The sequence below is a fragment of the Muscardinus avellanarius genome (assembly GCF_963383645.1).
Source record: "Muscardinus avellanarius genome assembly, chromosome: 10".
Taxonomy (NCBI): Eukaryota; Metazoa; Chordata; class Mammalia; order Rodentia; family Gliridae; genus Muscardinus; species Muscardinus avellanarius.
In genome coordinates this window covers 78,949,570-78,974,586 of record NC_137796.1, presented here as the reverse complement: position 1 = coordinate 78,974,586, position 25,017 = coordinate 78,949,570, and the positions used below count along the sequence as shown (strand labels likewise).

The 25,017-nt window shown below is 51.5% G+C and overlaps 1 protein-coding gene across 2 annotated transcripts; it reads left to right on the top strand.

Annotated features, from left to right (window-relative positions):
* Positions 1 to 101: 101 nt before the first annotated feature.
* On the top strand, positions 102 to 18,546 carry TFR2 (transferrin receptor 2; the record flags this gene model as incomplete). Of its 2 annotated transcripts, none has more annotated exons than XM_080702385.1 (18): positions 102 to 235; positions 507 to 756; positions 860 to 1,046; positions 9,334 to 9,474; positions 9,539 to 9,650; positions 9,753 to 9,875; positions 10,892 to 11,008; positions 11,114 to 11,253; positions 11,622 to 11,785; positions 12,579 to 12,698; positions 13,025 to 13,107; positions 13,193 to 13,256; positions 13,352 to 13,419; positions 13,493 to 13,569; positions 13,647 to 13,731; positions 13,820 to 14,047; positions 14,391 to 14,531; positions 18,268 to 18,546. In XM_080702385.1, 18 exons carry the CDS (start codon positions 203 to 205, stop codon positions 18,544 to 18,546), a joined length of 2,412 nt encoding a protein of 803 aa, XP_080558511.1. The 2 variants fall into 2 exon arrangements, with proteins under 2 accessions (XP_080558511.1, XP_080558510.1); XM_080702384.1 differs by having other exon boundaries at positions 203 to 235; positions 534 to 756.
* Positions 18,547 to 25,017: the final 6,471 nt, after the last annotated feature.

Below are 25,017 nucleotides of genomic sequence, written 5' to 3'. Positions count from 1 at the left end.
CCTCTGGCCTGGGCTGGGGGGCTGTCTGGAAGGTTGGATTGAGGCCAAGGCTGAGCCTCCACCCCTGGGGCGGGGGCAGTGAGGACTGGCCTGGGCTCAGGCTGCCTGCCAGGGCTGATAAGGGCCCTGTGGGGCTCCCACAAACGGTTTATCACTGTGGGGGGGGGGGGTTAGTGTGCAGGGTTCTGGAGAGGGCGAGAGCATGGATCGGCTTTGGGGTCTACTCCAGAGAGCGGTAAGACCAGTGGGATTGGGGGACACCTTAGGCCTTCCCTCTGGTCCCTCAGCCCCCTCCAAACCCATAAGGCCTGTTCCTCCTGACCAGGTCCTGAGCCCTCATCTCCCAGTCCCTTTCCCCTCCAGTCCCTCCCCTCCAGCCTCCCTCTCGGGCCCCTCTCCCTGCCTGGTATTCATCTGGCACCCCAAAGTCACAACACCATTACTGCCTGATCCTCCCCACCCCCAGCCCTCTTCCCCCAATGTCATGTCTGCTCTGACCTCTGTAGCAACGGTTGTCCCCACGACCCTCTCAGACCATCTACAAGCGTGTGGAAGTCCCCCACCAGGGCCGCCTGGAGGAGGAGGAAGACGACCAGGAAGAGGGGGCCGAGCTGCCGGGCAGCTTCTGTCCCATGGAGCTGAAGGGCCCAGAGCCCCTGGGCCCCAGACCTGGGCTGCCAAGCGTACCCTGGACAGCAGCAGGACGAAGGGCCGCCCCCTACCTGGTCCTCACTGCCCTGCTCATCTTCACTGGGGGTAAGAGTCATCCCCGGCTCCCCAGTGAAGGGCACGGGCTGAGGGAGATTTCTGGGGCCCAGAAGGGGGCCACAAGGAGAAATGTCATCTTGCCACCCGCCAGCCTTCCTTCTGGGCTATGTGGCCTTCCGAGGGTCCTGCCAGGCATGCGGGGACTCCGTGTTGGTTGTCAGTGAGGACGTCAACTATGAGCTGGGCTCAGACTCCCACCAGGCCACGTTGTACTGGAGCGACCTCCAGGCCATGTTCCTGCGGCTCCTGGGGGAGGGGCGCCTGGAAGACACCATCAGGTACGATCAGCCTGCCCCCTCCCTGACCCTGCGTCCTCTCCTCATCTGCTCAGACAGGTCTCCCTTCCTGCTCACCCAGGACCCTGGTGTCTGGTTTGACCCACCCCGATGACCTCTCCTTTCAGTGGTCCTGGGAAAAATGGCAAAGGCTCAGAGCTGACACTCGGGGAACCCAGTCTTTGGGGGTGGCATGTTCGGGAGATGAGGGAGCTCCCTGAGTGAGAACAGAGGGGTCCAACACAAGGCAGGACAAACACAACGTCCTGCATGCTGCGCCCAGGGCTTGGCCATGGCACTGTGGCAGCAGAGGAATCTGGGGGACTCTGAGAAGGGGCATTTTAGTGAATGAATTTGTGGACACAGAGCCCCAGCTCCATCCCGGTGGGGAGCCAGCCAGGCACAGACTGTGCAGGCCTGAAGTGTAGCAGAGGTGGCCGGTGTCTTTCATTCTGTGCTGGGGTCACTGTGCCCTAGGGAAGGAGCTGCCCAGCAGTTCCAGAGAAGGGGTGAGGCCACTTGTCTGGGCCAGGAATAGTTTTTCAGTGGCTCCTCCTGGGTTTTCTAAGTAGAGAATCATATAAATGTAGATAGTGAGTATTTCTTTTCAGACACTTATGTCCTTCATGTCTTTCTCATTTCTTACTGCTTTAGAGAGGACACGAATTCAGGTAACAGTGGCAGTAGGTATCTTTTCCCTACTTCCTGATATTTATTTATTTATTTATTTAGTGGTACTGGGGGTAGAACCCAGGGGCTTTTCTACCTCTGGGCTATCCTTCAGGGCCTACTTTTTAATATTTGATTTGGAAACAGGGTTTCATTAAGTTGCGGAGAGCCTCAGTAAGTAGCTGAGGCTGGCTTCGAACCTGTGTGATCCTCTTGTCTCAGCCTCCCAAGTACTGGGATTACAAGCGTGCGCCACCACGCTCAGCTTGTTTTTTTCTTTATTTATTTTTGTGGTACTAGGGATGGAACCAGGGGCCTTCTACCTCTGGGCTACACTCCCAGACCTATTTTATACTTTATTTGGAAACAGGGTCTCACTAAGTTGCTGAGAGCCTCACTAAGTAGCTGAGGCTGGCTTTGAACCTGTGCGATCCTCCTGTCTCAGCCTCCCAAGTGCTGGGATTACAAGAGTACTCCACCACGCCTGGCTTGTTTTTTATTTTTGAAACAGGGTCTCACTAAGTTGCTGAGGGCCTTGCTAAATTGCTGAGGCTGGCCTCAAAGACAGGCTGTGATCCTGTCTCAGTCTCCTAAATATTACGGTCGCAGATGCACATCACCACACACACCCTGCCAGACAGAATTTTTAAATTAAACTAAAGAAATTTCCATCTATGCCTAACTTCCTGAGATTTTTGTATTTTTAATTAATTTATTTATTTTACTTATTTTGGTGGTGAGGATTAAACGCAGGAGCCTTCTACCCCCAGCCCTCTTTTATTTTTTACTTAAAAAAATTTTTATAGCTTGTTATTTCCCTTTTTTTCTTTTGTCTGTTTTTGGTACTGTGGATTGAACCCAGAGGCATTCTATACCGCCAAGCTACACCACCAGCCTGATTTTTTATTTCTTTTTTGGAAAGAGGGTCTCACTAGGCTGCTGGGAGTCTCACTAAATTGCCAACCCTGGCTTTGAACCTGAGATCTTCCTGTCTCAACCCCCCAAGTACTTGGTTTACAAGCATGTGCCACCATGCCCAGCTTATGTATGTATGTATGTATGTATGTATGTATGTATGTATGTGGCACTGGAGATTGATCTCAAGGGCATTCTACCTCAGAGCTACACCCGCACCCCTATTTAATTTTTATTATTTATTTACTTTCTTACTTCTTTATTTATCACAGTACTGGGGATAGAATCAAGGGGCATTCTACCTCTGAGCTACATCCCCAGCCTAATTTTTTTTTTTTTATTCTTTATTCTGAAACAGGATCTCACTGAGTTGCAAAGAGCCTCACTAAGTAGCTGAGGCTGATCAGCAAACCCAGATCCTCCTGCCTTTCAAATGCTGGGATTTCAAGCGTGCGCCACTATGCCTGGCTTTATTTTTATTTTGAAACAGGGTTTCACTAGGTTGATGAGAGTCTCACTACTTGCTGAGGTCTTCTAACCTGCGATCCTCCTGTTTCAGCATCCCAAGCATTGGAATTATAAGAATGTGGCACCATGCCCAGCTATTATTATTATTTTTTTTATTTTTTGTAGTCCTGGGGATGGAACCCAGGGGCATTCTACCTCCAAGTTACTCCCCCAACCCTATTTCTTTTTTATTTTTTATTTTGAAACAGGGTCTCACTGAGTTGCAGAGGGCCTCACTAAGTAGCTGAGGCTGTCTGCAAACTGCCATCCTCCTGTCTCAGCCTCCGGAATGCAGAGATTACAAGCTCGCGCCACCACGCCCGGCTTTTTTTTTTTTTAAAGAGGTTTTCACCAAGTTCCTGAGGGCCTCTCTGAGTTGCAAAGGCTGGCCTTGAACCTGTAATCCTTATAACTCAGCTTCTCAAATACTGGGGTTACAGATTTGTGGCCCCATGCCTGGCTGATTTTTCTTCTTTAATGTTTATGTAATAATTTTTCTTCATAGATTTCCTTAACTAAACTTATCGAGTGTCCCTAAAATGCCTCTTCTCTGAATTCTCCAGATCCCCTCCTGCCACAGTGCCATATCCAGCCCCCTGGGTGCAGCACTCAGAATGTTTCTGGGTTTGTTGTGTCTTGTTTTGGGTCCTGGACTTCTCTGTTCTCTTCAGTTATTACTATTACTCATATTATTACCCGTGTGTGTGTGTGTGTGTGTGTGTGTGTGTGTGTGTGTTTTACCAGGGTTTGAACCTAGGGACATTCTACCTTCAAGCTACACCCCCAAACCTATTTTATTTTTATTTTGAAACAGGATCTTGCTAGGTTGACGAGCGTCTCGCTATTTGCTGAGGTTGGGCTTGAACCTATGGTCCTACTGCCTCAGCCTCCCAATTACTGGGATAACGGGGGTACATCACCATACTCAGCTTATTATTCTTTTGATCAAGGTGTCTTTTGCTCTTGGTAAAAGACCTCAAATCTGTGATTTGGTTTGTCTGTTTTCTTGAGCAGCACTTAGTGGTCTGGGTACAGGCTGAGCAGGCAGATGATTTGACAGGTCTAGGAACAGGGTCTGGGGCTGTGGGTGGCATCGCAGGGCAGGGAGGTTAGCAGGTAGCAGTTGGGGTGGAGCAATGACCTGATGCATGGAACCAGAAGGGGAGGGGAGCAGAGACTTGGAGAAATTGGACAATTTGAACCGGGCGTGGTGGCGCACACTAGTAATCCAAGCATTCAGGAGGCTGAGACAGGAGGATCTGGGTTCGCGGACAGCCTCAGCTACTTAGTGAGGCCCTTTAAAACTCAGTGAGACCCTGTTTCATTGCCTTCATGGTTGTTGTTGTTGTTGTTGTTGTTGTACTGGGGTTCCTGGAAACCCTTCTACCTCTGGGCTAAACTCCCAGACCTATTTTATATTTTTATTTGGAAACAGGATCTCTTAAGCCAGCGAGACTGGCTTGCGATCCTTCTGTCTCTGCCTCCAAGTGCGGGGATTACAAGTGTGCGCCACCATGCCCAGATGAAACCCTGTTTCAAAAAAAAGGAAGAAAGAAAGAAAGAAAGAAAGAAAGAAAGAAAGAAAGAAAGAAAGAAAGAAGAAAGAAAGAAAGAAGAAAGAAAGAAAGAAAGGATAAATATAGGGCTGGGAGTGTAGTTCAGAGGTAGACCCTGGGTTCCAAACCCAGTACTGCAAAAAAAAAAAAAAAAAAAAATTGGACAATTTGAGGTGCTGGATGGGATCCAAGAGCAGGAACCGTGTGGGTAAGAGAACCACTTGGAACCTCAGGTCTTGTCAGAGGCTGGATTCTGGAATTTTGAAGACTGATCTGATAAACTGTGTCCTATTTATCTTGGAGTCTTGCCTGGCACTTTGTGGTTGCTCAGTAAATCCTCAGTGGATGAATATTCTGGAGGTGGAGTTCTGAGTCATGACGACCCAAGGCAGCAGCCAGGGAGCTGGGTGGCTGGATGGCGGTGACATTGATGAGGTCATTTCTTCATTTATGCAACAAATATTTTTCACGCACTATGTGACAGGTACTGAGCTAAGCAAACGGACAACTGCTAGAGCAGAGGCCCAGGCTGACCTTTCTCTCATGGAGCTTTCGATCCACCGGAGGAATCAATACTGCATTAATCATCACAGTAATGACTCCATAATCACTACCGGGATCGTGGCTTGGAAAGGAAAGGAAAGGACGTGACGAAGGCCTCCATCCGGAGGACCCAATGTAGACCAGGGGCCAGGGACGGCTTCCTTGAGGAGCTAACAGCTGAGACCTGAGGGATGAGTAGTCGGACAGGGACAAAGTAGGTGGAAAAGCGTCTCAGGCCAGGGAACAGCATGTGCAAAGGGTGTCAAGAAAGAAACTAGTGGCCTATTGGAGGAAGTGAAAGGTGATGGGGTGGCTGGTGAGTGGACATGGTTTGCCAATGGCTACATTAGGTGTGGTAGATTTCATTCTAAGAGGAAAAAGAGCTGAAGGTTGTGAACACTTGAGTAGCGTGATCAGAGAGGAGAGGTGTGTGTGTGTGTGTGTGTGTGTTTGTGTGTGTGTGTGTGTTTTGTGGTACCGGGAATGGAACCCAGGGGCAGTCTATCTACAAGCTACACCCCTGAGCTACATTCCCAGCCCTAGTTTTTGTCTTTTTATTTATTTTTATTTATTTTTATTTTTTTATTTTGCGGGCCTGGGGCTGGAACCCAGGGGCATTTAACCTCCAAACCACATCCCCTGCCCTATTTTTTTATTCTTTAATTTGAAACAGGGTCTCACTAAGTTGCAGAGGGCCTCACTAAGTAGCTGAGGCTGTCCGCGAACTGCGATCCTCCAGTTTCAGCCTCCCGAATGCTGGGATTACAAGCGTGCGCCACCACGCCCGGCATCTTTTTATTTTTGAAACAGGGTCTCACTGAGCTGCAAAGGTCCTCGCTAAGTAGCTGAGGCCCTTCACGAACCACGATCCTCTGGTCTCAGCCTCCAAACAAGCTCGGCCTCCGAGGGTTTATTTTTCTAAGGTGGGTTCCAAGCATGGAGTGCATCAGGCTCCTGACACCACAGTGTCCTTGTCGGTCAGTGAAAGGACCTATTTACTTCTCCCTCCCTCACCTCTGACTGCTCTCCCCCACTTCAGAGCACCTTATCAAATGTGTCTAAGCGGCCCCTTTAAATACTCATATGGAGCCAGGTGTGGTGGTGCACCCTTGTAATCCCTGTACTTAAGAGGCTGAGACAGGAGAATTGCAGGTTCAAGTTCAGCCTCAGCTACTTGGTGAGGCCCTTTACGATTTACTGAGAGCTTGTTGAGACCTTGTTTTAAAATAAAGAATAAGCCGGGCCTGGTGGCGCACACTTGTACTCCCAGCATTTGGGAGGCTGAGACAGGAGAATCACAGTTCTCAGCCAGCCTCAGCTACTTAGTGAGGCCCTCTGCAACTCAGTGAGACCCTGTTTCCAAATATAGAATAAAAAATAGGGCTGGGGGTGTAACTCGTAGATAGAATGCCCCTGGGTTCCATCCCCAATACTGCAAAGAAGAAAAAAAAAAGAAAGAAAGAAAGAATAAAAGAACAGGGCTGGGAATGTAGCTTGGAGGTAGAATGCCCCCTGAATTAAATCCCCAGTACCACACACAAAAAAAACAAAGAAACAAAAAACTCAAATATTCATATGGGCCAGGCGTGGTGGCACACATTTGTAATCCCAGTTCTTGGGAGACTGAGACAGGAGGATCACAGGTTTGAAACTAGTCTGAACAATTTAGTGAGACTGTCAGCAAGCATGTGGTTATCAAGGAATGAGAGTACATGTAATATTGTTTGATGGGTAGATGTAGGTGTTTAAAACAGTAATCTTGGGCTGGGGATGTACCTCAGTGATAGAATGTGTGCTTAACATGTACAAAACCCTGGGTTCAACCCCCAGTTCCTCAGCACACACATACACTCTCACACAGTAATGTTTATGTAAAATGCTGTGGTCACGCCAGGCGTGGTGGCGCACACTTGTAATCCCAGCATTCGAGAGGCTAAGACTGGAAATCCTGGTGCATGGCCAGTCTCAGATACTTAGTGAGGCCCTCTGCAACTCAGTGAGACCGTTTCAAAATAAAGAATAAAAAATAGGGCTGGGGGTGTAGCTTGGAGGTAGAATGCCTCTGGGTTTCATCCTCAGTACTGCAAGAAAAAAAAATGTTGTGATCATTGTTTCTGTGTGTGTGTGTGTGTGTGTGTGTGTGTGTGTGTGTGTGTGTTGCTGTGGAGTGAACCCAAGGGCATTCTATCTCTGGGATATACCCCTAGCCCTATTTTTTATTCTTTATTTTGAAACAGGGTCTCACTAAGTTATGGAAGGCCTCACTAAGTAGCTAAGGCTGGCCTGGAAGCTATGATCCTCCTGTCTCAGCCTCCCAAATCCTGGGATTACAAGCATGTGTCACCATGCCCGGCTTTAAAGGAGTTTTAAAAATAACTCCAAGACCTACTATTCACATATATATTCACATATCTTTAGAGTGTTTAAGCCAGGCATGGTAGCTCAAACCTATAATCCTTGTACTTGGGAGGCTGAGACAGGAGGATCACAGGTGTGAGGATAGCCTTAGTAACCTAGCCAGACCATGCTTCAAGAAAAAAAAAAAAGTGTAGCTGAGAGATAGAATAGCCCTGGGTTCAAGCCCTAGTTTTAAAAAATGCTGTTTAGATTTATTTATTTATTTATATATTTGCGGGTCTGGGGATGGAACCTGAGGCATTTGACCTCCGAGCTACACCCCCAGCCCTATTTTTATTCTTTATTTTGAAACAGGGTCTCACTGAGTTGCAGAGGGCCTCACTAAGTAGCTGAGGCTGTCCGCGAACCGCGATCCTCCGGTCTCAGCCTCCCAAATGCTGGGATTACAAGCGTGCACCACCACGCCAGGCTAGTTTAGACTTTTTTAACATACTGTTTTAACGGCTGTCTACTTTGCAGCATGCCACTGTAGTCAGGCTTCCTTGCTGCCACGCAGGACTCAGCCTGCTTCACCGTACTGCGTGCACCCATCCATCGGCGCAACTTCCAACAGGCATTTGAGACCTGGATGACAACTGGGTTGGGGGCACAGACATGGCACAGCGCTGTCAGCTGCAGTGGTCCTTGTGAGAGCTGAGGATGGGGTCCGAGACACAGGCGCCTCATCCATGGAGACTGTCCGTGGTGTGAGGAGCAAGCCGCACGCAGCAGTTCTCAGTGAGAGGAGAGGAGCATCCGATTGGGTAGAAACTAGCAGAACTGAGGAGTAATGCGCTCCCCAGCATGTGTGTGTGTGGAGGGGGGACAGTGCAGATGGACTGGTCAGCTTGACCTGAGCTAGGAAGAACCTAAGGTATGGTGGACAGGACCCCTGGTTAGAGAGAGCTCAGGCTGTAAGCAGGAGGAGCCCACCATGGTGGTGCCTGCCTGGAATCCCAGCACTTGGCGAGGGGCTGAGTTGGAGGTCAGCAGGTGGTAATTTAGTGAGACCCAGTTTTAACATAAAAAATAAAATAAAATAAATCTGGGCATGGTGTCCCACATCTGTAATCCCAGTACTTGGGAGGCTGAGATGGGATAATCACAGGTTCCAGGACAGCCTCAGCAAGTAGTGTGACTCTCATCAACCTCGTGAGACTCTGTTTCAATTATTATTATTATTTTTTTTTTTTTTTTTGCGGGTTTGGGGATGGAACTCAGGGGCATTTGACCTCCAAGCTGTCCCATTTTTTAATTCTTTTTATTTTGAAACAGGGTCTCACTAAGTTGCAGAGGGCCTCACTAAGTAGCTGAGGCTGTCTGCGAACCGGGATCCTCCAGTCTCAGCCTCCTGAATGCTGGGATTACAAGCCTGTGCCACACGCCTGGCTTCTGTTTCAATGATTATATATATATATATATATATGGTTGGAGGTGTAATGCAGTGGTAGAATGCTCCTGGGTGCAATTCCCAGTACCACATAAATACATAGTAAATAGCTAGGAAGTAGCCCAGTGGCAGCATGCCTCTGGGTTCAGTCCCCAGTAACACACACACACACACACACACACACTCCCTGGAGACCCCCGGGCAGTGCCCTGGGGTGACACCTCGGCTCTAGCGTCCTTCCTCCACCTTTCCACTCCTGCAGGCGCCCAGCAGCCCCTTTCTATTGGCTCCAATCCCACCTCTCTCCGCCCAGGGAAACCAGCCTTCGGGACCGAGTGGCCGGCTCGGCCGGGATGGCCGCCCTGGCCCAGGACATCCTCGAGGCACTCTCCGGCCAGAAGCTGGACCACGTGTGGACCGACACGCACTACGTGGGGCTGCAGTTCCCAGACCCGTGAGTGCGCAGGGGGGCGCGGGGCGCACACGCTGGCCGGGCGCTCACCACTCCTGCTCCTCAGGGCTCACCCCAACACCCTGCGCTGGGTGGATGAGACCGGGAGGGCAGGGGAGCAGCTGCCGCTGGAGGACCCCGAGGCCTACTGTCCTTACAGCGCCACCGGCAGCGCCACGGTGAGCGACTCTTGCCCACTCCCAGAATGGGGTGCAGCGCGCGTCCTTCCGCGGTCGCGGAGGAGACACTCCTCCCGGCCTCACGGTCTCCCGCTTCCCCAGGGAAAGCTGGTGTACGCCCACTACGGGAGGCCAGAAGATCTGCAAGACCTGAGAGCCAGGGGCGTGGAGCCAGCCGGCTGCCTCCTGCTGGTGCGCGTAGGGGTGACCAGCTTTGCCCAGAAGGTGAGTTTCTGGAGAGGGGAGCCTAGGGACTGGGGAATCCGAGGATCCACCTAACAATTGGAAGCATCTAGGACCATCAGAGGGAGAAAAGACCTATCTGGGCATGGTGGTGCAAGCCTGTTACCCCAGTACTTGGGAGGTTGAAACAGGAGGACCACAGGTTTGAGGCCAGCCTCAGCAACTTAGTCAGGTCCCTCTGCAACGTAGGGAGACTCTGTTTCCAAATAAAAAATATAGAGGCCGGGTGTGGTGGTACACACTTGTAATCCCAGCATTCGGGAGGCTGAGACAAGAGGATTACGGTTCTGGGACAGCCTCAGCTACTTAGTGAGGCCCTTCGCAACTCATTGAGACCCTGTTTCAAAAATAAAGAGCCAGGGTGGTGGCACACGCTTGTAATCCCAGCATTTGTGAGACTGAGACAGAAGGATCCTGGTTGGCAGACCAGCCTCAGCTATTTAGTGAGGCCCTTTGCAACTAGGTGAGACCCTGTTTCAAAATAAAGAGCAAAAAATAGGGCTGGGGGTGTAGCTCAGAGGTAGAGTGCCCCTGGGTTCCATCCCTAGTACCGCAAAAATACATACATACATACATACATACATACATAAAATAAAAATAAAAAGACTAAAAAATAGGGCTGGGAGGCGTAACTCGGGAGTACAATGCCCCTGGGTTCCATCCCCAGTAATGCAAAAAAATATAAATGGGGGGGGAGGGAGGGAGGCTGGGGTGTGTAGCTTAGAGGTAGAATGCCCCTAGGTTCAATCCTCAGCACGAGAAAGAAAGGAAAGAAGGAAGGAAGGAAGGGAGGGAAAAGATTGAGCAGAAAGTAAGAAAATGTTGGCAGCAACAAACTTGCAAGGTTCAGGATACAGGACAGGCTGTGGTGGGAACAGGACCACAGAGGCACTGTGGGAAGGTGTAAGGGCCAGCTGATGACCACACGTGCCCATGAAGGATGGACGATTGCAGATCAAAGGGGCCATTTTGCTCACCTTGTCCCTGCCCTCCCCTAGGTGGCCAGTGCCCAGGCCTTTGGTGCCCTAGGAGTGCTCATATATCCTGACCCAGCGGATTTCTCCCAGGACCCACACAAGCCAAGCCTGTCCAGTCTCCGGGCTGTGTACGGACATGTGAGTCTGGGGCAGCTGCTAGTGCCTTCCTGGAGTCCAGGGCCCCTGTCCTCAGAACAGGACTGGCGCAGCCCGCAGCTTCAGGGCGTGCCCCTTTTCTCACAGGTGCACATGGGAACCGGGGACCCCTACACGCCTGGCTTCCCTTCCTTCAATCAAACCCAGTTCCCTCCAGTGGAATCCTCGGGCCTCCCCAGCATCCCTGCGCAGCCCCTCAGCGCAGACATTGCCTCCCTCCTGCTGAGGTAAGTGCAGTGTGGGCAACCAGGAGAGGAGGAGACGGAGAGGTGGGGGCAAACTAGAAAAAACCGACCCCTCTCCTGGGCAGAAATACCTCTAACCAGGGCCCACTATTTGGTGACTGGAACTCTCTCTAGATTTCACATCTACCTCTGCTGGGCTGGGCGGGGCACAAACTGTATAACCATCCAGGGCCACCCTGGCTACACTTCCTCCCTGGGCGGGGTGCAGGGCAGAGACCTTGAGCCCGAGGGTGCGAGGGAGAGAAAGAGTGATGAGGGGGCTTTGGGCTCTTCTGTATCTTAGGCCTCTCTCTCTCTCTCTCTCTCTCTCTCTCTCTCTCTCTCTCTCTGCCACTTTCACCCCTTTCCAGGAAGCTTAAAGGCCCTGTGGCCCCTCAGGAATGGCAGGGGCGCCTCCCAGTCTCACCGTATCGCCTGGGCCCCGGGCCAGGCCTGCACCTAGAGGTCAACAACCACAGAACGTCCACTCCCATCAGCAACATCTTTGGCTGCATCGAGGGCCTGGTAGAGCCAGGTGCGCTGCTTGTCCAGCATTGCCCATGGCCTGTGGGAGTGGAGACTCTGTTTATAATCCCTGCAAGATGGGGCTGGTGCAGGAGGCCCTAGAGGGGCAGGAGCGGGACCCAAGGGAGGGAGGCTGGCTTGTGGAGGCTGAATTGGGATGGATGGGGTGGCAGGGAGGAGCCCTCATGTTCCGGCCTGTCCTGGAACAGAATGGGCAGTGTTGTCTAGTAGTAGGTTCCTGCACCCTAGAGGTGAGCAAGCATGAGCTGGCTGATGTTATAACAGAAATTATAAGTAAAAGAGACATCATATTAGATAGCTGACCCTTTCCAGCACAACTAGATGTGGATGGGGTGGGGGTTAAAGTAGACTGCTGACCTGAAGAGCAGGGCGTGAGAGCACTTGGGGCAGAGTGTGGCACAGGTAAGCACCCAGATAAGTAAGGAGAGCCTGTGGTGAGGCTCAGACGAGAATGCTGGAGGTGGGGGAGTTGGAGGAAAACTTAAAGGAGGGAAATGGGCTAGGGGCCCAGCTACTAAGGAGGAAATGGAATACAGTGTGACCCAAGGCACCACACAGAGGGCCAGGCCATCCAGGGAAGAAGGAGAGAAGAGGCCCTGTCTTTCAGGACAGCAGGGATTGCAGGACTGGGGTTGCAGAGATTCGAGGGGCTGAGAGGGAGGCTGGCGGGAGGACTGGAGAGGCGGTCACGAAGCTCGGAACACCCTCCCTCCCAAGGGTGCGGCGGGAAGACTTTGAGTACTGCCAGTGTAAGAGCTGGGCTCCAATCCTGCCCTCCCCAGATCACTATGTTGTCATCGGGGCCCAGAGGGACGCATGGGGCCCGGGGGCAGCCAAGTCTGCGGTGGGGACCGCCATACTGCTGGAGCTGGCGCGGACCTTTTCCTCCATGGTGAGCCATGGTAAGGTCAGGGCCAGGGCTATGGCGGGGAGCCCAGACTTGGGGGGAGGGCACTCAGATCGGGGCTCCACACCTGGTGTCTTCACATTCTAGTGTGTGGACTCAGGAAAGTCACTCTACCATACCTTTATGGTTATGAAAGTAACCATAATGGAGATTCCATCCATAGAGCCGTCTGCGTCCCTGTGTTATAAACGCAGGACAGACCCAGGCTGAGGGGGCTGGGAAGAGGTTTGATGAGAGGCAAGGGGAGCCACCCTGGGGTCCAGGACAGAGGGAGGTAGAGGGGTCTTCGATGGCACAGAGCCTGTTCCCCCCTCGCCCCAGGCTTCCAGCCCCGCAGAAGTCTTCTCTTCATCAGCTGGGATGGAGGCGACTTTGGGAGCGTGGGTTCCACAGAGTGGCTGGAGGTGATTCTGGTCGGCTTGGGTAGCCTGGCGGTGGGGAGAGGGGTGGGTGGGTTTTTTTCCCTCCACACTCTTCCTCCATCCGCAGGGCTACCTCAGCGTGCTGCACCTCAAAGCCGTTGCCTATGTGAGCCTGGACAACGCGGTGCTGGGTGAGCTGAGGCGAGGCCACCGCCTGGCCCCCTCGGGCCGCCCTCGCCCCTGGCCCAGCCCTGAACCTAGCATCCCTCCCCTCCCCTCTCTCCAGGGGATGACAAGTTTCACGCCAAGACCAGCCCACTTTTGATCAGCCTCATCGAGAGCATCCTGAAGCAGGCAAGAGCCCCGCGGCCCGGCTGAGGGGGCGCTGGGGGCGTGGCAGAGCCTGACCATGCCCACCCGCCCCCAGGTGGACTCCCCTAATCACAGTGGGCAGACCCTCTATGACCAGGTGGTGCTCACCAATCCCAGCTGGGACGCTGAGGTGTAAGTTGACGTGGGTGGGGAGCCAGGGGCTGGGAGAGCCTGAGCCCGCAAAGCCCTCCAACCTGCCGCGTCCCCAGGATCCGGCCCCTGCCCATGGATAGCAGCGCTTATTCCTTCACGGCCTTCGCTGGGGTCCCTGCCGTGGAGTTCTCCTTTCTGGAGGTGAGACTTCCCGGCCCTGCCCCAGGGCGCCAGTTCCTCCGCCTGTCTGCACTACGTCCCTGGCCCCAGCCCCTCCCTGTCCCGGCAGGATGACCAGGCCTACCCATTCCTGCACACGAAGGAGGACACCTATGAAAACCTGCACAAAATGCTGCGGGGCCGCCTGCCCGCCGTGGCGCAGGCTGTGGCCCAGCTCGCCGGCCAGCTCCTCATCCGGCTGAGCCACGACCACCTGCTGCCCCTCGACTTCGGCCGCTACGGGGACGTGGTCCTCCGGCACATCGGCAGCATCAACGAATTCTCTGGGGACCTCAAGGTCCAAGATGCCAACCCTGCTTCCAACCTTGGGGGGTGGGATGGGAGGAGATCTATCCCCTTAGAGTGCTGCCCAGGCCAGGGGTCAAGCCGCTTCTCCCCCCAATCTAATCCCTGGGCTCTAGGTCCCTGTCCACAGCCTGGCCATTTTCCTCCTGTCACCCTGACCCGAGACACACCCAGTGCTTCTCAATTCCCGGGGGTCCCGCGGCACTCTGTCCCCTATACGTCACCCCCCCCCCCCGTCCGGGACCGAGGTCCCAGCCCGGTCCCCCAGCACCTGGAGCCCATGCAGGCCGGGGTCCTAGCCCTGCCGTCGGCCCTAGCCCGCGCCTCGCCCTCAGGCCCGCGGGCTGACCCTGCAGTGGGTGTACTCGGCGCGGGGGGACTACATCCGGGCGGCTGAGAAACTGCGGAAGGAGATCTACAGCTCGGAGGAGAGCAACGAGAGGCTGACGCGCATGTACAACGTGCGCATCATGCGGGTGAGGCCCTCCCCCCGCGGCCCACACCTGCCCGCCGCCTTCCCTCCTGAGCTGTCCTGTCCTCTGGGTGCATCCTGTCCCGGACACACAGTGGCACAGAGCCAGGCTGGAGGATATTGAGGCAGGCCCTGAGAAGTGGTGAAATAGGCCGGGAAGCCAGGTGCGGTGGCGCACGCCTGCAATCCCAGTACTAGGGAGGCTGAGACAGGAGGATCACAGATTTCGTGGCCAGCCTCACAATTTAGCGGGACAATTTAGCAACATAGCAGGACTCCATTAAAAAAAAAAAGTAAAAAGGGCTAGGGGTGTAACTCGAAGGTAGAATTCCCCCGGGCTCAATCCTCAGTACAAAGAGAGACAGACAGACAGACAGACAGATGCGAGGTAGGTAGGTTGGTAGGCAGAGAGAGGGTAAGCAGTTGGCTAGTAGCTTGCCCAGCGCAGTGAGCGCCAGTTAACACCTCACCCTCCTGGAGAGACGAGGCGGGTGCACAATGGTCCTGAGTACAAGAGACACAAAACTAATGGCCTGGTAAGTGCAAAAGACTAAAATTCAAGCCAGGCAGCATGGCACAGGCCTGTAATCCCAGTACTTGGGAGGCTTCACAGAAAGATCACAGGTTCGAGGACAGCCTCAGCAAGTAGTGAGACTCATCAATCTAGTGAGACCCTGGTTTAAAATAAAATAAAATAGGGCTGGGGGTGTAGCTCAGAGGTAGAATGCCCCTGGGTTCAATCCCTAGTGCCACAGAAACAAAAGACAAAAATTCAGAGCCCGGAGAGCTCTTTTCCTTCTAGTAATGGGATGGGTGAAGTCCAGAGAGGCTGCCTGCCCAGAGGTGTCCTGAGAACATTAAAAGCTCACCCCCTGGCCCATCCCTCCTGCTTGGCTCTGAATATTTGGCAGCCTGCACTCACGCCTCATGCTTCTGTTTCCTCACCCCAGAACTCGACCTCTCAGCCCCTGGATTTCGGGTTGGTAGGGACTGCAGGGATGGGTGAAGACCTCAAGGGCGATGGCCTGCTGGGCGAGCAGGGAACCCAGGGTACACACCGAGCCACGTGTGCACAGGCCCACGTGGTTTTCAGAGAGGTGTCCCTGGGAGGTTCCTCCCACCTTTTCCCTGCTCTTCTGCATTCTTTCCTTCAAGGCCTCTTCCTTCTCTCCTGATGTCTCACTCTCCCCTTCCCTTTACCCTTCCACTGATTCACATGTGACCCTGGGGTGACTGTAGAGATTGGGCAGGGCTCATCTCGTTCCTGGTCTTGGTTTACCTCTTGCTGTGTCAAATTCCAAGGATGATTCTTTCCCAAAGTTGTCCTCCCACACCCCCTGAAGGGTGCCAGTGTGTCAGGTACAGGACTCAGTCTCAGAGCTGGTGACCAAAAGACTCGGGACCTCAGAGCCCAAAATGTAGGACCAGAGTAGACCCAGAAAATTTTGTGGTTCTAGATCAGAGGTTGGTAAACTACAGCCAGCAAGCCAAGTTCAGCCTGCTGTCTGATTTTGTAAATAAAGTTTTATTGCAACACAACCATGCCCGTTGCTTTTCCTATCGTCTCTGGCTGCCTTTGTGCTACAGCAGCCACACTGAGTAGCTGCAATAAAAGCGGCGTGGCCTGCGAACCTGGAAATATTTACCACTTGGCTTTTTGTGGAAAAAAAGTTTGCTGACCTCTGCTTTAGACTGTGACCTGGGTAGAACTTGGGTTGGTGCAAAGAAAAGAAGCAATTTCAGGGTGGAGATCCCAGAATAAGGGTGTGGAAGCAAAACAGGCCAGGCATCTTTGGAAGGAGGGTGTGGACCAGCAGAGCCAGAACAGAGGCCTTGTAGAGAAGGGAAGAGGGGAAGAGAGGGCTGAAGAGTGGGGAGGTGAGATGGGCAAAGTGGAGGGGTTTGTGGGGTTTTTTTTTTTTTTTTTTTTGTACTAAGGATTGAACCCAGGGGCATTCTACCTCTGAGCTATACCCCTCAGCCTTATTTTATTGTTGTGGTACTGGGGATGGAACCCAGGGGCTTTCTACCACCAGGCTACACTTCCAGACCTTTTTTTTTTTTTGTGTGTGTGTTACTAGTGGTGGAACCCAGAGGCTTTCTACCTCTGGGCCCTACTCCCAGACCTATTCTATATTTTATTTAGAGACAGGGTCTCACTAAGTAGCGGAGGACCTCACTAAGTAGCTGAGGCTGTCAGCAAACCGCGATCCTCCTGTCTCACCCTCCCAAGTACTGGGATTATAAGTGTGTGCCACCACACCCAGATTGTTTTGTTGTTTTGATTTGTTTTTGTGGTTCTAAGGATTGAATCCAGAAATCCAAGACACACCCCCAGTCCCATTTTATTTTATTTTATTTTATTTTATTTTATTTTATTTTTGTGGTACTGAGGATTGAACCCAGAGCCATTCTACCACCGAGCTACACCCCCAGCCCTGTTTTTTATCCTTTATTTTGAAAAATAAAAAGAAAGGTGTGAGACAGCCAGGCAGAGTGGCACACACCTGTAATTCAAGTACTTGGGAGGTTGAGACAGGAGGTTTGCAGGTTTAAGGCCAGCCTCAGCCACTTAGCAAGACAGGCACTTAGCAACTTAATGAGTCCTCTGTTTCAAAATGTAAAATGGGGCTGAGGGTGTAGCTCAGACGTAGAATGCCTCTAGGTTCACCAGTATCTCCCCTCAAGAAAAGGTGAGGGGCTGGGAATATTGCTCAGTAGTAGAGCATTTCTCTAGTATGCATGAGGCACTAGGTTCCATCACCAGTACTGGGGGGGGGGGCATCTAAAACTGCCTCTAGACATTCTGATTTTGCTGAGGTCATATCCAGACAATAATGACTTAAAAACCTTCCCCTTAGAGATTTTTTTCTCTTTCTTTCTTTCTTTCTTTCTTTTTTTCTTTCTTTCTTTCACTTTTAAGGTACTGGGGATGGAACTCAGGGGCATTCTACCTCCAAGCTTCAACCCAGCCCTATTTTTATTCTTTATTTTGAAACAAGGTCTCACTGAGTTGCAAAGGGCCTCACTAAGTAGTAGCTGAGGCTGTCGGAGAACCGCTATCCTCGGGTCTCAGGCTCCCAAATGCTGGGATTACAAGCAGGGGCCACCACCCTCGGCCTCCCCATAGAGATTCTAATAGGAGCCAACCCGGGCTGAGAACCTGAGACTGTAGGTAAAGAGAAGGGCGGAGGGAGTCACACCTTGAGATCTGCCCACAGGCTGGGCAAAAAGGTGAGAGAATGGCCAGGAGAGAGGCCATCTCAGGAGAGGGGACAGCACCTGCGGCAGAGGATGACAGAGTGCCTGGTTAGGACTGGGCTGTCCCTTGACCTTCGACTCTGCTGTGGACCTGGGGCCGAGGGACTGGACTGTGGGAGGTGCGGTGTTGAGAAGAGGAACAGCAGAACATTGTTCTTTGAGGATTTGGGCGGGGATGGTAATGGGTGACGAAGGAAGAAGGGGAGACTTAGATGCAGATATGTGAGCTCTAGCTATAGAAAGATGAGGATATAAACCCGCACAGCTGGAGGGGGCATCCTGCCCGGCTATTGGTGACGTCATAAGATGACTACTCCTGATTGGACGGCCAGAGGGAGGAGGGCCTTAAGGAAGTTGAGCCTTATTTTTGAAGCACGTACTAGGTTCCCAGGTTGCTTAGGAACTGCCGATCTGAGGAGTGGTTGGAGCCCTCGCCCCCGAGACAGCCCTCCTCCGACCTTATCCCCCTCTCGGTGCAGGTGGAGTATTACTTGCTGTCCCAGTACGTGTCGCCGGCCGACTCTCCATTTCGACACATCTTCTTGGGTCGTGGAGACCACACGCTGGGTGCCCTGCTGGACCACCTGCGGCTGCTGCGCTCCAACAGCTCTGCCGAGGCTTCCTCCTCCAGGTTGACGCCAGGCCTGGGGTTCCAGGAGAGCCGCTTCCGGCGCCAGCTGGCCCTGCTCACCTGGACGCTGCAAGGGGCAGCCAACGCGCTTAGCGGCGACGTCTGGAACATCGATAACAACTTCTGAGGCCTGCCCACCTGGGGCCCCACATGTCCCTAGCCCCCTGCTGGTAGCTCTTTCCCAACCTGCCTGAGCGGTACAGGGTGACGGAGGTGACCTACACACCTCTCTTTGAGACTAATTTCTCGTTAACCCTCCCATTTCTCCAGGGGGTACAGTGCAGACACCCACACACCCCTGGTCCTGCAGTACAGGCAGCAGTCCTTCCATGATGTGGAGGTCATGCTATAGATTAATCAGAGAGCAGCGTCCCTTGGGACAATCATAGCCCCTCTCCCGTTTGGAGCAGGGTCTCCCAGAACCTAGAGCCTTGGACCTTAGCTAGGCCCTGGCCAGTTCCCTCAGTGGGAGATCCCTGGCGCCACAGCCGGTGTCAACGGGTGGCTTGTGGTGGGAGGATATGGGGTTTGGGTAGCAATAAATCACCTGGCGACAATTTGTTAGTCATAAGCATTTATGCCTTTGCCTTGTCCCCATCCCCACTCCCCTTTCTTCCCTTGAGATCTGGGTAAGGGTTGGATAGAAAGGGTCAGAGAAGCTGGGTGTGGTGGTGCACACTTGGAATCCTACTACTTGGGAGGCTGAGACAGGAGGATGGCAGGTTCTCAGCCAGCCTCAGCTACTTAGTGAGGCCCTCTGCAACTCAGTGAGAACCTGTTTCAAAATAAAGAAAAAAATAGGGCTGGGGGTGTAGGTCAGAGGTAGAATGCCACTGGGTTCAACCTCCAATAACACACACACACACACACACACACACACACACACACACACCCCAGAAAGGGTCAGAGAGAGAATGCATGGTGTACATAGGATACTGTCCCCACTGGAGAAACTGAGCTGTTTCTATTGCCTAAGCAAATAATGAAGGTCCTTCTGGGTAGACCACCACCATGAGGTGGGTTAGGAGACTGGCTTCGAGACCGGTGACAGCTACATAATTTGTAAAGCCTGGTGGAGAGTGAAAATTCAGGGACCTTGTTCAAACAGCAAGAACAGCCAGGTGTGGTGGCACATGCCTGTAATCCCAGTATTTGGGAGGCTGAGTCAGGAGAATTGCAGGTTCAAGGCCAGCCTCAGTAATTTAGCAAGACATTGCCTCAAAATAAAAAAATAAAGAGGGCTGGAGGTGTAGCCTGGAGGGAGATTACTTCTGGGTTCAATCCCCTGTACAAAAAAAAAAAAAAGCAGGAACAAAGCTTTATTCTTCCACAGTCTCCCAAGTTCTTTTACTTGCTGATCCATGTCACAGTCCTCCAGGCACTGAGATGCTCAGGGTGAATCCAGACCCTCCCAGGCACTCAGGCTTCTGCTCCACAATTTGGCGGGAAAAGAGCATGTACCCAACTCTAACTCCATTTTCTTGGACCCAGGTCCCTGTTAGGGAAGGAGGGTAGCAGCTCTTCCCTGGTGGCATGAAATCAACCAGAACACACCCAGGGGAAGCTGGAGTCCCAACATACACACATCTCATTTGACTTCACTTCCAAAACATAAATTCAAAGAATTATTCAAACTATCCAGATGGCAACTTCAGAGCTAAGCCCCAAACACAGGATCCCCTTCTGAGGGTGTGGCCTGTAAAGACTGCAATGGTCAAATACCTATTAGGTTGGCCCTGCCTGGGACAGCTCTACCCTGAATCCCCTTTGGCTAATCTTTGTCCAGTGAGGATGGAGACCTTGGAATATGAGCTCAGGAGGGCTGGGAGTTGCAAGTGCTGCTGGTTTTTTCACTTCAATCACAGCTTCAGGAGGCTGTGGCCCTGAAGCACAATCCCTGTCCAATCCCCATCACTCCCTGGCCACAATCCTGGGGCCCATCTCTGTCTTCTCTTGCTCCTACCATGGTGTGAGAAGTCTCACCCAGCTCCACAAGACACTGGAAAGCCTCTTGGTCTAAGGCTTGAGATGCCTTAGCCTTTGGGTTTCTGGGTGAACCCCCCCCTTTTAACCCTCCAAGCCCGACTTGGTGGGTTCTGAGCATTCTACACCTGAATCTGTCAGAAATCTCAGCTGTTTGCTTCCCTGACACACACTGCACAGTCCTTCTGCCCCTCCTCCATTTGCTCCCCACAGCAAACAAAATGAGGATCTCAAGAGAGGTGTCCACACCCTGATCCCTAGGACCGAGGAATGCACATTACCTCTCCCAGGGCAGAAGGTACTTTGCAGATGTGATTAAATCAGAGATGCCCTCCCCCACTCCCAGATGCCTATGTTATGACCCTAACTCCCAGTAACTCAGAATGTGATGATATTCAGACATAGGACCTTTAAAGTGATATTAAGAGCTGGGTGTGGTAACAGGGCTTAGGGTATGGCTCAGTAGATGAATGCCCCTGAGTTCAAATTCTAGTAACACACACACACACACACACACACACACACACACACACACACACACTAAAGAGATGATTAAGTTAAAATGAGACCCTGATCTTTAAGTTAATTTTTTTGGTGGTGCTGGGAATTGAACAAACCTCTGAGCTACATCCCCAATCCTAGTGTTTATTTTTATTTAGAAACAGGGTCACTGGGCATGGTGGTGCATGCTTGTAATCCTGGCATTCCGAAGGCTGAGACCAGAGGATCACGGTTCATGGACAGCTTCAGCTACTTAGGCCCTCTGCAACTTAGTGAGACCCTGTTTCAAAATAAAGAATAAAAAGTAGGGCAGGGAGTGTAGCTCAGAGGTCGGATGTCCCTGGCTTCCTCCCCAGAAGCACAAAAAGGAGGAGGAGGAGGAGGAGGAGGAGGAGGAGGAGGAGGAGGAGGAGGAGGAGGAGGAGGAGGAAGAGGAGAAGGGGAAGAAGAAGAAAAAAAGAAGAAAAAGAAACAGGGTCTCAGCTTCTCAGCTGAACATGGTGGCCCACACTTGTAATCCCAGTACTTGGAAGACTGAGACAGGAGGATCATAGGCTTGCAGCCAGCCTTAGCTACTTAGTGAGGCTCTCTCCAACTCAGTGAGACCCTGTTTCAAAATAAAAAATAAAAAATAGGGCTTGGGGTGTAGCTGGGAGGTAGAATGCCCCTGGGTTCCTTCTCCAGTACAAAAAAAAAAAAGAAAGAAAGAAAAGAAAGAAAGAAATGGGCCCTAATCAATCTCTTTGGTGTTCTCATTAGAGGAAATTTGCACACAAAAGAAACGGGAGGGATGTACACACACAGAAGGAAGACCATGTAAGGAAATGGCAAGAAAGTGACCACCTGTGAGGCAAGGAGAGCCTAGAGAAGAAACCAACACACACACACACACACACACACACACACACACACACACACACACCAATCCCCTTATCTTGATCTTGACCTTCAGAACTGTCAGCTAATAAATTGTCAAGATGGCTGGGTTGTGGATTGCGTGTGTGTGTGTGTGTGTGTGTGTGTGTGTGTTACTAGGGATTGAACCCAGGGGCATTCTACCTCCAAGCTACGTCCGTAACCTATTTTAGTTTTATTTAGAAGCAGGGTCTCACTAGGTTGATGAAAGTCTCACTACTTTTTTTTTTTTTTTCCAGTACTGGGGATGGAACCCAGGGGAATTCTACCTTTGAGCTCCACCCCCAGCTCTATTTTTAGTCCTTATTTTGAAACAGGGTCTCACTGAGTTGCAAAGGGCCTCACTAAGTAGCTAAGGCTGTCTGCAAACCCTGATCCTCTTGTCTCAGCCTCCCAAATGCTGGGATTACAAGCGTGTGCCACCACACTCAGCTAGAGTCTCACTAAGTACTGAGGCTGTTCTTGAACCTGTGATCATCCTGTCTCAGCCTCCCAAGTACCTGGGATTACAGGTGTGCACCACCATGCCCAGCTTGGTTTTATGTTTTTTGAGGTGCTAGGGATTGAACCCAAGGTCTTGCACATGCCCAGCACTTGTTCTTCCACTGGGCCACAACCCCCAGCCTCAATTTGTGGGGTTTTTTTTGTTGTTGTTTTGTTTTTGTGGTACTGGGGATGTAACCCAGGGACATTCTACCTCCAAGCTGCACCCACAGCCCTAATTTTTAGTTTGTTTGTTTGTTTGTTGGTTGGTTTTTGCGGTCTGGGGATGGGACCCAGGGCCCAGGGGCATTTGACCTCCGAGCTACACCCCTTGCCCTATTTTTTTTTTTTTTTTTTTTTTTTTGTGGTACTGGGATTCCTGGAAACCCTTCTACCTCCGGGCTACACTCCTAAACACCTATTTTTTATATTTTTTATTTGGAAACAGGGTCTTTTAAGCCAGTGAGGCTGGCTTCGAACCTGCATGATCCTCCTGTCTCTGCCTCCCAAGCACGGGGATTATAAGCGTGCGCCACCACACCCGGCCCGGCCCTATTTTTTATTCTTTATTTTGAAACTAGGTCTCACTGAGTTGCAGAGGGCCTCACTAAGTAGCTGAGGCTGTCCATGAACCATGATCCTCCAGTCTCAGTCTCCTGAATGCTGGGATTACAAGCGTGTGCCACCATGCCTGGCTTTTTAGTTTATTTTTTGAAACAGGGTTTCACTGAGTTGTGAAGGGCCTTGCTAAGTAGCTGAGGCTGTCCACGAACCGTGATCCTCTGGTCTCTACCTCCCGAATGCTGGGATTACCTTGTGTTGTTTTAAGCACTATCATAACTTATTACAGCAGCTCTGAAAATAAACTCCTACTAGCCAGGCATGGTGGCGCACACTTGTAATCCCAGCATTCGGGACGCTGAGACCAGAGGATCACGGTTCTCGGACAGCCTCAGCTACTTAATGAGGCCCTCTGAAACTCAGTGAGACTGAGAAATAAAGACTGAAATAAATATAAAGACTGAAATAAAGACTGAAAAATAGAGCTGGGGGTGTAGCTCAGGTTTCATCCCCAGTATTGCAAAACAAACAAACAAACACTCCTATTCTAACTGTTGGAAGCTAAGTATTATTTCCTTTCTTTTGGTACTGGTACTGGGGATTGAACCTAGGGGCATTCTACCTCCTAGCTATACTCCCAGGCGTATTTATCTATTTAGTTCTGAAATAGGGTCTTGCTTAGTTGCTAAGGCTGGCCTTCAACGTGCAATCTTCCTGTCTCAGTTTCCCAAGCATTGGGATTGCACTCATGCAATTTACTTAAGTGTCCCAAGCCCCTCCAGCCTCATTCTGTGCCTTCACAACTGCACATCTGGAAGCCTTCTGGGCCCCACTAGCAACAAGGCCTTTCATAGCAGATAGAGCAGGATCATTAACCTGTGTGGTAGCACAGATGCATTGTGTGGGGGGGCTGGACACAGAAACCAGTGTGAATATGGTCACAAGCACACAACTAAGTTGGTGGGTCATCTCTGCTGGGCCATGGCAAGAGGTCTCCCTAGACTCCGGAACACACTGTGGCTCTGTTCTCTGCACACTGTGGGGAGACACCCCACTGAGGCCAGCTCAGGGCACCACAAGACAGGACTCTCAGGGTAATGGGGAAAGTCCCAAGACTCCTAGGGCAAAGCTGGAACAACTGATAACCTTCCAGTGGTGTAACAGACGGGGTCTGTCTGGTGTTATCTTACTGATTTTTTGTCCCCAACCAACAATCTTCCCCGTGTCACTAGATCCCCCTTCTCTCTTTTCCCCACTCCCTGCAGCTGAAGGAGGGCAGGTGGGTTGAAAGCTGCCTTTTGAGGATCCTGTTTTTCTCCTGTACCTTAGTTTCTCACACCTGATTAGGGTCAGGCAATGTCATTCCCCCCAACCTGGCAGGGACCTTGGTGTTTCTGATTCATGGGAATTGAAGTCTTAAATAAGAGAATAAATGAAAACAGATAAAGGGCCACAAAGGCAGAAAGGGATACTGGGGACTGTAAACATGTGGACATCCTTGGTGAGCAGCCCTGCTGGTGAGACGTGGGCTCTATAGCAGGCAAGATTAGGTAGCATTTTTGTTTGTTAGGCCCATTGGCTGAGGGACAAGATCCTACCTTAGGACTAATGGGGATTTTTGTTTGTTTGTGGTGCTGGGGATCTTAAGAATCAACATGGCCAGGGTTATAGCTCAGTGGTAGACTGCACACTTAGCATGTGTGAGGAACTGGCTTCGATCCTCAGCAACACACACACATGCTGCCCTCACTTTAGAGGGCAAAGCAAAGCTCTGAGAGTCTAAATGACTTGCTCAGGGTCATACAGTTTTTTTGGATTCAGCACTAGGACTAACCTAGGTCTTCTAAATCATCACTAGGCCTCTTCACTGCCCCAAGTGCCTGGGTTCCCTGAGAATGGGGGTGAGAGAACCAGGAGGCTGTCTGGGAACCAAGAAAGAAGAGGGAAGCCAGGTACCTTACATTTCTCATTTTAATTTTAAAAACTGACTTTATTCAACTTGGAAAATGAGTACAAATCCCTGGGTATTTTTCTTGGGGGGATTGGGGGTAGGCAGGAAAGAGAAGAAGAAATTTGAGGCAAGGTATGAGCATCACAGTGGCTGCCTCAGGTCCCCTGCCTGGGGAGGAGAGGGGTATGGGCTTGAGCGAGGAAC